The sequence below is a fragment of the Rhinopithecus roxellana genome, chromosome 11 (assembly GCF_007565055.1).
Source record: "Rhinopithecus roxellana isolate Shanxi Qingling chromosome 11, ASM756505v1, whole genome shotgun sequence".
Lineage (NCBI taxonomy): Eukaryota > Metazoa > Chordata > Mammalia > Primates > Cercopithecidae > Rhinopithecus > Rhinopithecus roxellana.
In genome coordinates, this window is record NC_044559.1 from 14,064,843 (window position 1) to 14,081,850 (window position 17,008).

Here is a 17,008-nt window from a genome sequence, read left to right on the forward strand (position 1 = left end):
GCCTTGCTTCTAGCCGCCTCCTCCTTTTACAAAGGCTTGAGTCTGCAGCGGCTTAATTTCCATGACCAGTTTGCATCACTCTGTGTAGCCAGTAAACATAAAAACGGACTATTTTCTGTTGCCCCCTCAGGATGGAATGTCATCCCAGGAGCTATCTCTTTTCCTCAGAGGGCATCTCGAGCCCCCCGGAGTTTGTAATTGCATATTGTGGGGCAGCTCCTCTCCTGTAATGAAAATTCGCGTGTATCAGTGTTGATAATTGACACGGATCGTTCTCTGTGTCTTTGGTCTGGGTGGTTGCGTGTCTGGGTGTGCTGGCTCGTGTTGCGTGAGGCTGTGGGAATGTGGTCCTTTGTCACACAGGAGTGGGCCCACTGTGTCCCTATGTAGCTATGTCACAATGGGAGCATCCAGGCTTGGGGCCCTTTCTGCACTGCCTGATTGGAGAACTCAGGCTCTCCCCAACCCTTTTGTTTGACCCTGAGTCCCCGAAACTTTTGACTTTTCCTTAGGCCTTATGTGGAGGAGCCACGCCACGTGAAGGTGCAGAAGGGTTCAGAGCCACTGGGCATCTCCATCGTGAGTGGAGAGAAGGGTGGCATCTATGTCTCCAAGGTGACCGTGGGGAGCATCGCTCACCAGGCTGGCCTGGAGTACGGGGATCAGTTACTGGAGGTGAGAGGGAGCTGCCTTCCTGCATGGCGCCCATGGAAACCTGCCCTTCTTCCCCCCTCCTCCTCCTAGGGAACTGCAGTGCTCCCAAGTCCCTGGGGCCACCTCCCTGTCCACAGCCCCGACCCCATCACTGAGCCCCTCCTAATGTTTCCCCAGTTCAATGGCATAAACCTGCGGAGCGCCACGGAGCAGCAGGCGCGGCTCATCATCGGGCAGCAGTGTGATACCATCACCATCCTGGCCCAGTACAACCCCCACGTGCACCAGCTCAGCACCCACTCCCGGTCCAGGTGAGCGCGGGCCTCCCCAGGCTGTCTGGGCTGGGGGTGGAGAGGTGGGTGCGGCAGCACTCCGCTCATTGCAGGGAGACTCAGGGTGACAGCCACAAGTTCTGAGGATCCTACTGCTGCTAAAGAGAGAGTTGACCAGCCCTGGATTTTGGAAAAGGGGCGTATAGAGAGAGGCTGTCTTCTCCTGCAATGGGGTGTGAAAACAGATGGCTATGGTCGCCTGAACAGCAGGGGCCTGTGGTAGCCAGGAGCTGTGGCCCTGGGGGTGGATTCTCACTCAAAGTGTTTGGCTCCCTGTCCAGGAGCAGACGCTGTACACCTGCCTGTATCTGCCCCTGATCTGTGGGTGGAAGGGCAGAAAAGAAGGGGAGGCACACCCGGCAGTGCTGCGCCACAAGCTCAGCAGGAGAGGTGGGATGCACAGGCAGAGGAAAAGGGACAGGACGCACACAGCTCCCCGAGGCCAGATGCCTTTGGAGAGGGCCCCTGAGCTGAGGACAGGTGGAGGGGAGAGGACAGGTGGATCCTTTGGGGTGGATGTCATGGGTCCAGGCTTCTAATGTGTCTGCTCTGCTCAGGGCACAGGGTGCGGGGCTGTGTGACCCAGTCCCCATTTATAGCTCAGACCTAGTTGCCACAGGAGCAGGGGTGGCTCTGGGTGTCTTCATACTGCTCCTTATCCCTCCTGTCCGTCTCCAGCTCACACCTGGACCCTGCCGGTACCCACTCCACTCTCCAGGGCAGCGGCACCACCACCCCGGAGCATCCCTCTGTCATTGACCCACTGATGGAGCAGGACGAGGGGCCTAGCACCCCCCCAGCCAAGCAGAGCAGCTCCAGGTCAGCAGATGTGTGCTGTGAGCCTTCCCTGTGTCCACTTCGGCTGGGTGGGGCTGAGCACATTCTCCAAGTGGCGTGGGCACTGGGCAGCTGGCCTCATATGCTGCAGGCCACACACCAGGTCTTCAGGACTTGGGCTGGGAGCACAGCATTCCTTTTTTCCCTCCCTGCTCTCTTTTCCTTTCTCTTTTTCTCCTGTTTTCTAGTTGACTTGTTCTTTCCCCTGCATCTTCTCTTTCTCTTCTCCTTTTCTCATTCACTCGCTTTCTGAGTCTGTCTTTGGACACATTCCCACAGTCGTCACCCAGCCAGGCCCTGGGCTCTGGCCACCCACAGCAGTGCTTCCCTCAACCAGGTGGCAGACCAGTGCCGGGCGTGTGCAACACAGTCAAAACTGCTGGCCACTGCAGAGCAGGCAGGAAGATCACTGGAGTGTGACAGGGGAGGCGGCAGCTGGATTGAAATGTTCAGGACAGGCAAGAGCCAGGGGTGGGCATAAAGGGAAGTCCAGGCCGAGGGAGCAGCAGAGTTCAGGAGGAGGAAGGAGCCCCGTGGGAGTTGCACAGCGTCCAGCCTGGCCTGGGGCTGTGGGGAGGGCCATCCAGGCCAGGGTGCAACATGATCACTCTGCAGTCCTGGAGTAGCTGTGTCTCCAGCACTGAGAGGCCTTCACTAAGCCCTGGGCAGCATCTCACAGAATGAGGCCAGCTCTGCATTCTCTATACCAGAGTTTGTCACATTGGAACTTACCTGCTGCAAGGTTTTCCTCCCAGGCTGGCATCTCCCCTGAAGCCCTCTTTATCTGTTTCCATCGCTGTCCCATCTCTCTCCCTCCATGTGTTCAGCAGCTTACTTTGAACTTCCCTCCCTTGATTGTAAGTGCCTTGATGGCAAGGGGCCCCTCTTCATGAGTTAGCAGTTCCTGGTCTATAGAAGTTGCTTGGTAGACATTTGCTGAATGCGTTGCTGTGCTCTGGACAGTGAGGCCAACTTTACCTTTCCTTAGGAAGAACTAAGGAAAATGGGTGTGATCCCCATGAGAGGGAGGCCATCCTGATCTCTAAGGCATGAGATTGATAGCCGGGCCCGGGAGCCTGGGTTTTGACTCCCCACTCAACTGACTTTGGACCTGGGGTCTTGCCTTCATCTCCAGTGCACCTCAGTATCCTGCCCTGAACGCCGAGCCAGTAGAACTGGCGGCCACCTCTCAGCTCCCTGTGGTTCTGAGAACCCAGGAAGCAGGCAGAAAGCGATTAAGACACTGGCCACTGCTTTGTCTTTTTGTGCCTCCTCCCTCCTTGTGCACAGTTGAGGAACTTTGTTTTGTTTCCTGAAAGGATTGCGGGAGATACCAACAAGAAGACCCTGGAGCCACGCGTTGTCTTCATCAAAAAGTCCCAGCTGGAGCTTGGGGTGCACTTGTGTGGTGGGAACCTGCATGGGGTGTTTGTGGCTGAAGTGGAGGATGACAGTCCTGCCAAGGGTCCTGACGGCCTCGTGCCAGGGGACCTCATCCTGGAGGTGAGTTCTGAGCTGCTGAGTAGGCCAGGCCTCCATCTACCTGCCACAGGTGGCTTGCTGCCATCTCAGGTGGCACCAAAGACAGAGGAGTACAGCCTCTCATCTGGTGAGCCAGTCAGGGCTGACTTCTGTTGTTGAGGCAGAGTCTTGCTCTGTTGCTCAGGCTGGAGTGCACTGGCATAATCTCGGCTCACTGCAACCTTCGCTTCCCAGGTTCAAGCAATTCTTCTGCCTCAGCCTTCCGAGTAGCTGGGACTACAGGCGTCTGCCACGATACCAAGCTAATTTTTATATTTTTAGTAGAGACCAGATTTCACCATGTTGCCCAGGCTGATCTCAAACTCCTGACCTCAAGTGATCTGCCCGCCTTGGCCTTCCAAAGTGCTATGATGACAGGCATGAGCTACCGTGCCCAGCCTCAGGGTTGATTTTTATTTTTTTGAGACAGAGTTTTGCTCTTGTTGCCCAGGCTGGAGTACAGTGGCACAATCTCGGTTCACTGCAACTTCTGCCTCCCAGGTTCAAGCGATTCTCCTGCCTCACCCACCTGAGTAGCTGAGATTACAGGTGCACGCCAACACGCCCAGCTAATTTTGTTTTGTATTTTTAGTAGAGATGGGGTTTCATCACATTGGACAGGCTGGTCTCAAACTCCTGACCTCAGGTGATCCATCTGCCTCGGCCTCCCAAAGTATGGGGATTACAGGCGTGAGCCACTGTGCCTGGCCAGGGTTGATTTTTAACCCCTGTAAACCCAGAATCCCGCCAAGCCCCTTTGAGCAGGTCCCTGTGAAGCCAGGCAGGCCATCGAGGGAACCTGAGGGCAGAGCCTTGGCTCAGGCCCTGGGCATCAGGAGGTGCTTGCCCTCAGGTGGTGTAGCCGCAGGACTCTGTTCTGATGAGAGAGGATGGTTTTTCTCTGTGGTCTCCTGCCTCATGGGGGAGATGGTTTGTGAGAATATAAAGGCACAAGTTGAGCTGGGCTTGGTGACTCACACCTGTAATCCCAGAACTTTAGGAGGCCAAGGTGGGAGAATTGCTTGAGCCCAGGAGTTCAAGACCAGCCTGGGCAACATAGTGAGACCCTATCTTCACAGAAAACAAAACAAAATTTAGCCAGGCGTGGTGGAGTATCCCTATAGTCCCAGCTACTCTGGAGGCTGAGGTGGGAGGATCACTTGAGCTTAGAAGGTCTAGGCTACAGTGAGCTATGATTGCACTACTGCACTCAGTCTATGTGACAGAGGGGAGACCCTGTTTCAAAAAATAAATAAATAAAAGCACAGGTAGCGTCAGCAAGAGGAAGGGCCCTATTCTGAAAAGCCCAGACTTGCTGCTCACCAGAACAGGGTTTTTCCTGGATAAGCTGACAAGGGGAGAGCAGCCACTTGTCAGAGGACCTGGTGTCCAGGGAGCAGGCGTGGGAGCTGGAGGCTGGGGAGACCGTGAAGACTCAGCCCTTCCTCCAGAGGGGAGGCAGGCAGAGTCTCAGTTAAGGAGGGATGTTGGATTTCTGCCATATGGTCAGCACTGGCCCCTTTCGAGTGCCCATGCTGTCCCCTGGCTTCTGCCTTCTGACATATCCACCCGCATCCCTGGTAGTATGGCAGCCTGGACGTGCGGAATAAGACAGTGGAGGAGGTCTATGTGGAAATGCTGAAGCCCAAGGATGGTGTCCGCCTGAAGGTGCAGTACCGCCCCGAGGAGTTCACGAAGGCCAAGGGCCTGCCTGGTGACAGCTTCTACATCAGGTACCAGTGGCTGGGGAATCAGTGGGAGATTTGGGGCCAGAGGAGAGGCTTTCATTGGAGATTGTCTTCCTGGTGAATGGCTGTCTGTTTCTTACCCCCCAAGGCTGGGGCCATGATCATCATTCCTTGACACTCAAATCTGCACACTTATTTATGGTGAGATGATTGTGACTTAGAACAGCCTTTAGGGCTTAAAGAACCAGGTGGGCTCCTTTAGGGCTTAAGGCCTGGAGAATTTGGAGGCAGTCAAGCCCCATTTTCCTGTTTGCTGTGCTCCTCTTTTTCTGGTGTCCCCCAAGCCAGGTTTGCAGATCCCTCTGCAGTGTGTGTGGACTTCCCAGGCATCTTCAGTGCCCTTACTACTGTATGAAATGCTGTGGGCATTTAGGGATGGCAGCAGGCTTTCTAGGAGGAGCTCAGAGCTTTCTTCTCATTTCCTAAGATCCGAGACCACAGAAAGCGTGAGAACACTGATGCGGTACAACTCCCTGTCTCTAGGGTAGGAGATGGCATGTTTCCATCCTAGAGAGATTCCAGTCTGTAGGAACCAGGGGCATGGGCTTCGAGGAGGGAGGCAACTGGGAAAAGGCCACCTGGAAAGGGAAGTTATGGCCTCAGATCTTGGCGAGTTCTTTCTCTGATGGGGATGCGCCCTCAGTGTTAGGGGAGCAAAGGCAGTCTTTGTCCCTTTATGTAAAACACCGGGCTCCCCGCTTTGAGAATCACCACCCTCGGCGGTTCCTGATCGAGTTTGGAGATAGCTCAAAGCAGAATATCAGCCTTAGGGGCCTGGCCACAGAAGGCACCTTGTTTGTCCTCGGTGGCCAGAGCTGCCTGATCATGTTCCCTCTGTGCTGTGGTCCAGGGCCCTATACGACCGGCTGGCAGATGTGGAGCATGAGCTGAGCTTTAAGAAGGACGACATCCTCTACGTGGATGACACCTTGCCCCAGGGCACGTTCGGGTCCTGGATGGCTTGGCAGCTGGACGAGAATGCCCAGAAGATCCAGCGTGGGCAGATTCCCAGCAAATATGTGTAAGTGTTCTCTGGGCCCTGGGGCGGGGTGGGGCAGGGGTCACCGAGGGCCACCAGCCATGGAGCTGTCCCATGGGAGGGGGCTGGGGCCTGGGCTGCAGGAGGAGGGATTCTGCTTCTCATCTTAGCTTCTGCTCTCTACGTTTTGACAAAAGTGCTGGTCTAAAAAGCTGCTTCTAGTGTGAGTCAGTGCTGCATAGAGCACAGTCGTGGGTCAGGAGGCATTACTTGTTTTAGAAAAATGGATTTATGGAGATACTTAACGCCTTGCCGCTCCCTCAAAGTGTACCATTCAGTGGTTTTCAGCATATTCATAGGTGTGTGCAGCCGCCACCACAGTTAATTTTAGAGCATTTCCATCACCTCAAACAAACCCCAGACCCATTAGCTGTCAGCCCCTTATCCTACTGTCCTCCCACCCAGTCCTCAGCCCTAGGCAGCCACTACTTCACTTCCTGATACCCACAGGTCTCCCTGTCTGGACTCCTGTGTGGATGGGATTGCATAGTGTGGCCTTTCGTCTGGCTCCTGTCACTGAGCATGTTTTCAAGGCAGCCTGTATCCCTGCATCATTTCCCTTCTATGGCAGGAAGTGTAACTCGTCACCAAGTGCAGGCTGTCCTAGCAGTTCCTTTTGACACTGAGCTGAATATGCTGTAGTAGAAAAAATCACCTGCTCTGAGAGCTTGCCCTGATGCTGGTGTTCGTGTCACCCCACAGCATGTACCAAGGGGTCCCAGGGGCGTGGGAGGAGCTGTAGCCTTGAGACCTGCCAAGGAGTGTGGGGGCAGCCCGGTGCCTGGCCTACCCTTGCTTTTCTCACCAGGAAGGTCGGGTAGGGTAGGGCAGCAGGGTCTCGATAGCCCTGCCCAGCATTGTCCCCTGTGCCACAGGATGGACCAAGAATTCTCCAGGAGGCTCAGCATGTCTGAAGTCAAAGATGACAATAGCGCCACAAAGACACTGTCGGCGGCTGCACGCCGGTCCTTTTTTCGGAGGAAACACAAGCACAAACGCAGCGGATCCAAGGATGGGAAAGACCTGCTCTCCTTGGATGCCTTTTCCAATGACTCCATTCCACTCTTTGAAGGCAAGTGGCCGAGCTCATTTTCCAGTGGGCTCTCCAGATGGGGTTTGCTGTGGATCCAGGAGCTCCACAACTGGGACTTAAAGAAAAGAGAGGCTTACTTTGCTTTGTGCACAAGTCTGAAGGTGTGTGTCCGGCTTGGTCGGGGGGTGCTGCCATCTTCAGAGCCACATCTATGGGGTGTGGCTTCCATCCTCCCGGTCACCGCCTGTCAGTGCAACCAGCATATCCCTGTTTCAGGAAGCAGGAGGAAGGAAGGGGTAAGGCAGAAGTGTGCCTCAGCTGAGCGTGCCTCTTTCAGCAGCTATCTGGAAGCCCTAACCTGTGACTTCGACTTACATCTCATTGTCCACTTGAATGTGCAAGAGAGGTCAAAAAGGCATGTTTTAGCCAGGCGCAGTAACTCACACCTTTAATCCCAGCACTTCGGGAGGCCGAGGTGGGTGGATCACCTGAGGTCAGGAGTTCGAGACCAGCCTGGCCAACATGGTGAAACCCCATCTCTACTAAAAATACAAAAATTAGCCAGGTGTGGTGACATGTGCCTGTAATCCCAGCTACTTGGGAGGCTGAGGCAGGAAAATCGCCTGAACCCAGGATGCGGAGGTTGCAGTGAGCCAAGATCGCTCCATTGTACTTCAGCCTGGGTGACAGAGCAAGATCCTGTCTCAAAAAATAATAATTAAAACAAAAAGAAAAGGCATGTTTTAGTTGGGTGCATTGCTGGCCTCAGTACGAGGTTCAGTTACTAAGGAAGAATGGAGGAATGGCTATTGGGTAGGCAAAAAGCAATCTCTGCTGAGTGCCTTGCTTGCCATTTGTTTTTAGGTTATTACAGCTGCTTGGTAGTGACCAAGAGCCATCGGTTTCTGCAGAACGTCCGCATTTCTGGCCTCAGACCTCTGTTCATTAACAACTCTTATATGATACTTCTGGGGCAAGATGCTAGTCCTAGGCTGGAGTTGAGTAACAGATATCAGACATCCCCTGGTAAACGGTCCTTGTGGCAAGGATGCATTTGTCCTTTAAAGCAAGAGGTCCTTAGGAACGTGGCACCCAGGGCCCTGCTGTGTGTCTACTGTCCTAGAACATACCCTTCCTGGCAATCAGGTCCATGGGGGTGGCAGTGAGCTGCAGAGTGTAGGGCAGCTGTCTGCCTCCCTCCCTCCCTTCCCTTTTCACAATGAAGACCTTAGGCCTAGGGAGTTGAGTGGATCACACTGTAGTTCATGGCCCACTGTCACTATCAGCTGGGACAAGGGTTGGCAAACTATCGGCCATGGACTGAGTCTGGAACACTGCCTATTTTTAAATGGTCTGTGAGCTAAACATGGGTTTTTACACTTTTTAAAATGTAAGATGTAAAAAATCTGTTAGCCCTTTGCTGATAACAGTTGCTTAATTTTGCTGTTTTGCCTTCAAAGCCTAAAGTATTTACTATCTTGCCCCTTATAGAAAAAGTTTAGGCCAGGCATGGTGGCACACACCTGTTATCCCAGCACTTTGGGAGGCCGAGGTGGGTGGATCACTTGAGGCAGGGAGTTCAAGACCAGCCTAGCCAACATGGTGAAACCCCATCTCTTAGTAGAGAAAAAAATTAGCCTGGTGTGGTGGCTCATGCCTGTAGTTCCAGCTACTGAAGAGGCTGAGGCAGGAAGATTGCTTCAGCCTGGGAGGTCAAAGCTGCAGTGAGCTGTGATCACGCTACTGCACTCTAGCCCAGGCAATAGAATGAGACCCTGTCTCAAAAATAAAATAAAATAAAGTAATAAAAATAATAAATAAATAAATAAAAATTGCCAACCTGCTAATCAAGGCAAGATTTCTCTCTTATTTTGCTTTTTGGTTTTCCTTCACTCTCTGGTCTCCACTCTTGTGCCCTCTGCTCCTTTCTCTGCAGGCGCCATTTCCGGTATATTTGGCATTTGTCCAGTGGTGTTAGCGTCTTTGAAAAATAGCCCTTTGTCTATCCTTCCTTTTAGCTCTTCAGGTCTTTTTCAGTACATACTTGAAGTTGTCGTGAGGTACATACACGTTTTGCGTTGTTATACCTTCTTGGTAAATTGACCTTTTTATCATTATAAAATGCCCTTCTTGATCTCCAGGAATGTTTCTTGCTGAAAGTCTATTTTATGTGATATTTTTATTGACATTACCAGTTTTCTTTTGGTTATCTTTGGCACAGTTTATCTTTTTCTTTTACTTCAAACTTTTCTGTCACTTTCTATTTAAATATCCCTTGTAAGCAGCATGTGGGACTTTTTAAATCCACTGTGGCAATCTGTCTTTTTAAAAATTTTATCCCAGTGTAACATACATACAGCAATGCGCACATTCATTTACAGAAAAGTGAGCAGCGTGAGGAATTTCCACAATCTGAACACCCTTGTGACAGTCTTGATTGTTTCATCAAGAGTATTTACCCTATTACATAAAGTAGACATTTGCCATCTTACTGTTTTCTATTCATTCTACCTCATTTATGTTTGTCCCTTCCTTCTTGCTTTTTAAAAATGAATCATGTGTTTGTTTCATTCTGCCCCTATACCATCTACTGTTATCCTCTCACATCTACTAGTGTTGTTTCTATTTTATTCTTTTGGGGGTTAAACTAGATGTCACAGCATGTACTTTTGACTTACTGCTAGGAGAAATCGTTGCTTTGACCACTTCCCTGATAATTGTAAAACAGCAAACCACTAACTCCATTTGTCTCTTTTCTAACTTTGATACTATTCTCATTTTATTTTAGTTTTATTTTAGTTTTTGAGGCAGAATCTCGCTCTGTCACCCAGGCTGGAGTGCAGTGGTGAGATCTCGGCTCACTGTAACCTCTGCCTCCCAGGCTCAAGCAGTTTTCCTGCCTCAGCCTGCCAAGTGGCTGGGATTACAGGCACCTGTCACCACATGTGGTTAATTTTTGTATTTTTAGTAAAGATGGGGTTTCACCATGTTGACAGGCTGGTCTTGAAACTCCTGACCTCAGTGAGCCGCCCACCTCAGCCTCCCAAAGTGCTGGGATTATAGGCACAAGGCACTGTGCCCGACCATACTTTTCTCATTTTAATTCTACAGCTACTTTAACTCCGACTCAGTCTATCCATTTGCACATCAGTTATTCATCAGTTTTTGCCTTTCACATTTCCGTTGCTCCTCATTCCTTCCTGCAGTTTTGTGCTTCTTTCTTATTTTGTTTTCTTTCTGCTAAACAACTTGCAGAAATGTTTTTCTTATAATGCAGGTTTGTTAGTGACACATGCTGTCAGTGTTTGTATCTGAAAATGTCCATTTTAATATCATTTTTGGAGATTTTCACTGGATATAGAATTTTAGATTGGTGGATGTTTTACTTGGGTGCTTTAAAGATACCCTTCCTGGTCCCTGGCTCTCTTTGTGTAGTAGTTTCCCGTGGCTGCTGTACCCAATTACCGCAGACTGTGTGTGGCTTCAGACACACGGGTTTATCCTCCCAGTTCCGGAGGCCAGAAGTCCACACTCAGGACCACTGGGTCAGTCAAATTGTTGGCCAGCCTTTGCTCCCTTGGGGCTTGAGGAGAGAGCCTGTTCCTTGCCCCTGCCAGCTTCTGGTGGCTGCCACCAAGCCTTTGCTGTGGCCACATCACTGTCACCTTCAAATTTCGTCTGCTCCGTCTTCATGTCACCTCCTGTTCCACGTGGGTCTCTCTCTCAACTCCCTCTGCCTCTCAGAGGACCCATGGGGTTTTATTTAGGACCCACCTACCCAAATACTCCAGGAAAAGCCCCTCCTCCCAAGGCCTTTAACTGAATCATCGCTTCTTTTGTTGCATAAGGTAATGCTCATGGGATCTGGGGCTTAGGACATGAATCAGTCTTTGGGGGACACTTGTCAGCCTGCCATGCTCATTGCAGGTGAGAAGTCATCCTTGCAGGCTCAGTGCTGAAGGCAGTGCCACCACCCATCCACCACCCATCCACCACCATGTGTGGGTAGGGTTTTCTCTGCCTTTCTTTCTCAGAAAGAAATTTCTTAATTTCTTACCATACCATGCTTCCCCCGTGTGGTTTTCTTTGTGTTTATCCTGCTCAGGAGGTTCTTAGCGATTTTTACCTCTATAGCTTGGTGGTGTGGTCGGTTTTGGAGATTCCTGGCTGCAGTTTCTTTCATACTGCTTCTGTGCTGACCTCGCCTCTCCTCGGGGTTTTCAGTCTTCGACCATACCATGTCTGTCTCCTATCTTCTGGGCTCTTTTTCTCCTGTATTTTCCACTTCTTTCTTTCTCTCCATGATTCAGCCAGCCTGGTTGTTTTCTAGTCACCTTTTTTCATGTTCATTATTCCAATCTTCTGTTGCATCCATTATGCTCTTACTTTCAGAAATTGTATTTTATTTTTCACTCTAGAGTTTCTACTTGGTTCTTTTTTACCAGGCTTTAATTCTCTGCTGAGACTTTCCCTCTTGTCATCTGTCCTCTTAAATATTTTAGTCATATTTTTTTAAAGACCATGTTTGGTAACTGTCATGTGTGGTCATCCCTGAGTCTCTTTCTGTGGTCTTTGTTTTTCTTGGTCCTGCCCCATGATATGCCTGGTTATTGTTTATTGAGATGTCAGAAGTGATGTTTAGGGGATTTTCGGGGCTCTGAGTGATGTTGCTGGCCTCCAGAGAGGGTCTGCCCTCTGCTCTGGAGATAGCCGCTGCTCGCAGATCACCTCAATCCAGCCACAGGCTCAGCTGACCTCAGGATGGGTTGCAGCTTTTGTGTAGCTGGTGGTTCACCCTGACCCTAGGGGGCGGCCCACTGGTGGTCCCAGCCTGGGGTGTTCTCTAGTGCCACTCCTCGCTAGGGAGCCTTGACTTCCAGTTTCTCGCTCTTCAGCACTGGGAGGCCATGGAACACTTTACTCTGCTCAGTGTCTTAGTGACTTTCTTAGATGCTTAGCTTCTTGCTTTTCACAGCTTAAGAATTTGGCAAATGGTTTTAAGGGAAAACCTCTGATATCAGACTTAGTTCTTTGCCCTTCCCTTCCTCTGGAATCATGACCCATCAGGTCCTGGCAGCCTTGAACTCCGTTTTGATCTCACCTGCTTTGGAGATTTTCAGAAACTTTTCGTGGGTTCTCAGTCCTTAGCGGTCCTCTGCCCGGGTTCTCCGCCGTCAGCAGCGGCCCTCTGCCCGGGTTCTCAGCCCTCAGCAGCGGCCCTCTGCCTGGGTTCTCTCCCCCTCACTTTCACTTCAGAAGTCTCTAGTTGCTCTGAAGGGGGAAAGGCCTGCAGAATGTCAGCTTCTACTACTCCAATTTCCTTCTCTCTAGGATCTTGGCGTCTCAAATCCTGTCTGTCTCTGCCACTCTACGATGCCTTCAGAAAGATATTTCTCATTTTTTACCCAGATTTTCTAGTTGTTCTCCAAGGGATGATGCAAGCTGTTCCATTATACCTGGGAGTAGTAATACCTATGTAGTAGTTTAAAAGTTACCCCAGGTAATTCTAATGCACAGTGGGTTTTGAATTCCTGCTGTAGTTTATTGCTTCCAACTGCCACATAGCATCCCTGGTACCCCCCACCCCGCTGATTGTGCACCCACCCACAATGGTCTCCTGAGTGGACTCAACTGTCTACCACCCAGAGGACACTGCGTGTCTTTATGCTTGCCCCTTTAGGGGCTTGTGCGGGAGTGTCTCAGGAATATATGGAGGACTGGTTTTCCTTTTATCTTAGTCTGCTAGGGCTGCCATAACCAAATACCACAGGCCGGGCATGATGGCTCACACCTGTAATCCCAGCAATTTGGGAGGTTGAGGCAAGAGGATTGTTTGAGGCCAGGAGTTCGAGACCAGCCTGGGCAACATGGCAAGACTCCTATCTCTACAAAAACTTTAAAAAACTAATCAAGTGTGGTGGCGTGTGCCTGTAGTCCCAGCTGCTGAGGAGGCTGGGGCTGGAGGATGACCTAAGCCCAGGAGTTCAGTGCTACAATGAGCTGTGATTGTGCCACCCACTTCAGCCTGGCAACAAAGCAAGATCATATCTCAAAAACAAAAAAAAAAAACACCCAAAAAACCAATACCACAGACTAGGTGACTTAAATCACAAGAATTCATTTTCTCCCAGTTCTCAAGGTGGGAAATCCGAGACCTGGGTGCCAGTGTGGTTGGTTCTGGTGAGGGCTGTCGTCCCGCCTTGTACGCGGCTGCCTCCTTGCTGTCCCCTCACATGTTGGAGACAGAGAGATTGATCTCTGGTGTCTCTTCCTCTTAAAAAGCCACAGTTCCATCAGATTAGGGCCCTACTCTTCTGACCTCATTTAACTTACCTCCTGAAGACTCCGCCTCCAAATGTAGTCACTTTGGGACTTAGGGCTTCAGCATATAAATGTTGAGGGGACACAGTTCAGTCCACAGCACCTTTTGAAGAAAGCCATTGCAGTATGGTCTAAGGTTGGAACCCCTAAGACCATGCCTTTGCTGTGCCCTGATCAGCTGTAACCTTGGATACGCTGGTTTTCTTCTCCAGTTGGAGTCAGTGACTCATAAGATGCTGTCTAGTCTTATGATTCTGCAATTGTGAGGACCTCTGGCAAAGAAGATTGTCAGGGAGGAACAGGAATCTCCTAAATTGGTACCCCACAATGTGGAATGTTAATAGTCATTAAGGGAGAATATGATTTTTTTAACCATTAACATTTTAATGTATTTCTTTCCAGTTTTTTACTTAATACACAAAACTGAGATTACACTGCATTATACCATTTTCATCCAGATATTTCCACTATCATATTGTTAGCATCTTCCCATATCAGTAATGTTCTTCCAAACCATTATTTTAAGCACTATATTGAATTCTGCCCTACAGCGACTGTGCCATAATTTGAGAATATGATTCTTATACCAGTAAATGGAGGGAACGGTGACATAGTGTACATCAGCAAGGAAGTGGATAAGTCGATGCAGAGAAAGTGTTCATGGCATGCCCAAAAGAAGTAGAGAGGCCCACCATGAATCACCAGGGATGCCTCCCAGAAACACAGCCCTAGACAAGGAGCGAGTTACAAAATATCCACAGACACACTTAAACAATGTATATTTCAGGTTTCCTTTAGCATATAAAAGTCAGTTTATGAGAACTAGGGTACACTTCCAGCTTATAATAGTGGTTACCTTCAAGGGGGCCGGTGGGGACTGGGGTTGGGGAAGGGGTATCGGAGAGGAGTTGCTGGCCTTATCCATGAGGTTCGGATTAGTTACAGAAAGGATTTGTTTATGTAAACTCCTCTCGGAGGAAGTTCTTTGTCCCCTGACTCCTCCTCGGAGCCTTCACTCAGAACCACATGGGGTTCCAAGGTGGTGAATGTGACCACCAAACCCTCCAGTTTTAGACAACAGAGCTGCTGGTCACCAGGTTAGGCAAGGCTGTGTAAAAGACTGTATGGATGTATGTGGATAATGATCAGTTTTTTAATTTATTATTTATTTATTTATTTATTTATTTTTATTGAGCTCTAGTCTTGCTCTGTTGCCCAGGCTGGAGTACAGTGGTACAGTCTCAGCTCGCTGCAACCTCCGCCTCCTGGGTTCAAGTGATTGTTGTGCTTCAGCCTCCCAAGTGGCTGGGACTACAGCTGCATGCCACCATACCTAGCTAATTTTTGTATTTTTAGTAGAGATGGGGTCTTGCCATATTGACCAGGCTGGTCTCAAACTCCTGACCTTAAGCCATCCACATGCCTCAGCCTCCCAAAGTGCTGGGATTACCGACGTGAGCCACCACTCCCAGCAGAGATCACTTCTAAAAACACATGCGGGGACAGGGCAAGGGAAGAGGAGAGACTTGACTTACTCCCCCTGAGTTTGCCCACAGGTTGGTCTTCATGGAGCCTGCTGCTGCAGCTGGCACTGTGCTTGCGTTCTCCTGAGACTTCTGCCTCCTGGTCCCTGTGCCTGCTCTGCAGTTGCTCCTTGCTCTGCATATGCATACAGATCCCTCCAGGCCGAGCCTCTCATGGACCCTTCCTCCCAAGCCTGCTGCCATCTTGTGCTCTGCCCTTCCCGTCACCTCCATACTTACCCTCTTGCCCTGCTCTTTCTGGAGACACCGCTCTCATCCCACTTGCCTCCTGGGCCTGCCCAAGTGGTCTCTTCACCCTGTCATCCAGCCACAGTGTCTACTGAAGCCTGTCACTCCTGGAATTGCCAGGCAGCTCTTGCGTGCTGTCTTGCTGTTCATGTGTTTCTCTGTTGTGACTCTAGTTAAAGTGTGCCCTTTTTAAGGGCAGGAACTCTGTGTTCTATTCTTTATTATGTTTCTGACATGCCAGCACAGTGACTTATACCAGGGAGATGCCAGGAAGATGCTTGCTGGGTTTTAGACCGTGTTCTCCCTGCAAGGACTTTATTCATTTGGTGCAAGGGGAGGTTTACTGCATATATCAACTAGGATATTAGTTTGACTGCTTTAACTGAAACCAAATAACAGTGGCTTAAGCATGATGGGCAGTTTATTTCTCTGTCATGTACAAGCCTGAGCTGTGGGTGATGTGGGAGAGGCAGTTGTGTTCTGAGAATCATCCAGGACCCAGGTCCCATCTTGTGACTTTTCCATTTCTTAAGGGTTATCCTCAACTGCATGGCCAGAGCTGGCTCACAGCACTTACCCGTTCTAGCCGTGCAGATGGGGGAGGCCTCACCTCTGTCACTGGGCAGGTCTGGGTTACACTGTCCACACCTTCCTGGGGAGTGGGAGCTCTCCTGCCAAACCCCAGAGGCTGCCTTGCCAGAGAGCAGAGGAGAATGGAGATGGGGCAGGGGAAGCAGGCGTGGACCCACGAGGAAAAATCAGAGCAGAAGGAAGCTCTGGGACGAGTGGTTGAGACCAGCTGCCTCTGGTGTTCACAGAGGGCGCTGGGGGTGCTCATGCTGGACTCCACAGGTGATGATGCCCAGGTGTACCTGGGACATGAGATTTTCAGTGCTGAAGCTGGGGGAGTCCCAGGCAAACCAGAGTGGGCAAGGTCAGGGAGCGGGGTACCCCAGCCCCACTCAGGTCCTCCACCCCAAGCTGGGTCTGTGACGCTGCTGCTCTCTCTCCCTCAGATTCGGTGAGCCTGGCCTATCAGCGGGTCCAGAAGGTGGACTCTGCCGCTCTGAGGCCTGTCCTGATTCTGGGGCCTTTGCTGGACGTGGTGAAGGAGATGCTGGTGAATGAGGCGCCTGGCAAGTTCTGCAGATGTCCCCTTGGTAAGGGACACGGGGCACCCTTTATGCCTACTGGGTTCTTGGTCTCTACGTCCCTGTCTGCCTGCCTGCCCAGCTGTGCACAGCGGGCGGCAGCACTGGGTGGCGGATTTCGCAGTATTTCAGAAGCCTCCTGACGTGGGTCAGATTCATGCACGGCAGGACTGGGTACTGACAGCTGCTGAGCAGTATTCTTCCCCTGCTCCCTCTGCTGGGGCTCAGCAGGGCCTGGGACTCCCTGATTCCTGTGTCTGTGTTTTGCAGAGGTGATGAAGGCCTCCCAGCAGGCCATTGAGCGGGGTGTCAAAGATTGCCTGTTTGTCGACTATAAGCGGAGAAGCGGCCATTTTGATGTGACCACTGTGGCGTCAATAAAGGAGATCACAGAAAAGGTACCCAGGGCTTCAGTCTGAGGGTTGGGCATCCAGTGTTAGACCCCCTGTGCACAGGTCTGGGCCCCTGGTCCGTGATCCTCTGCCCCAGCGGCTCTCAGACCTTAAGTAAGCCCACCGTGTTGTGTTAGTCTGAGTTCACCTGCACCTGGGCTTGCCCTCATGGCTGCTGTGTGTTTCTGCAGGCACATCCCTTGGCGGG

At 50.9% G+C, this 17,008-nt stretch overlaps 1 protein-coding gene across 3 annotated transcripts in view; it reads left to right on the plus strand.

The window, feature by feature from the left end:
* Nucleotides 1–17,008, plus strand: part of DLG5 (discs large MAGUK scaffold protein 5) — a 136,609-nt gene that overhangs the window by 114,553 nt on the left and 5,048 nt on the right. For all 3 annotated transcript variants that reach the window (XM_010363236.2, XM_030941011.1, XM_010363237.2), the window contains 9 exons: nucleotides 513–675; nucleotides 832–965; nucleotides 1,665–1,805; nucleotides 3,143–3,326; nucleotides 4,929–5,077; nucleotides 5,943–6,113; nucleotides 7,007–7,203; nucleotides 16,274–16,417; nucleotides 16,679–16,806. In XM_010363236.2, the coding sequence (XP_010361538.2) occupies nucleotides 513–675; nucleotides 832–965; nucleotides 1,665–1,805; nucleotides 3,143–3,326; nucleotides 4,929–5,077; nucleotides 5,943–6,113; nucleotides 7,007–7,203; nucleotides 16,274–16,417; nucleotides 16,679–16,806 (1,411 nt within the window). The remainder of the gene's footprint in view (nucleotides 1–512; nucleotides 676–831; nucleotides 966–1,664; nucleotides 1,806–3,142; nucleotides 3,327–4,928; nucleotides 5,078–5,942; nucleotides 6,114–7,006; nucleotides 7,204–16,273; nucleotides 16,418–16,678; nucleotides 16,807–17,008) is intronic.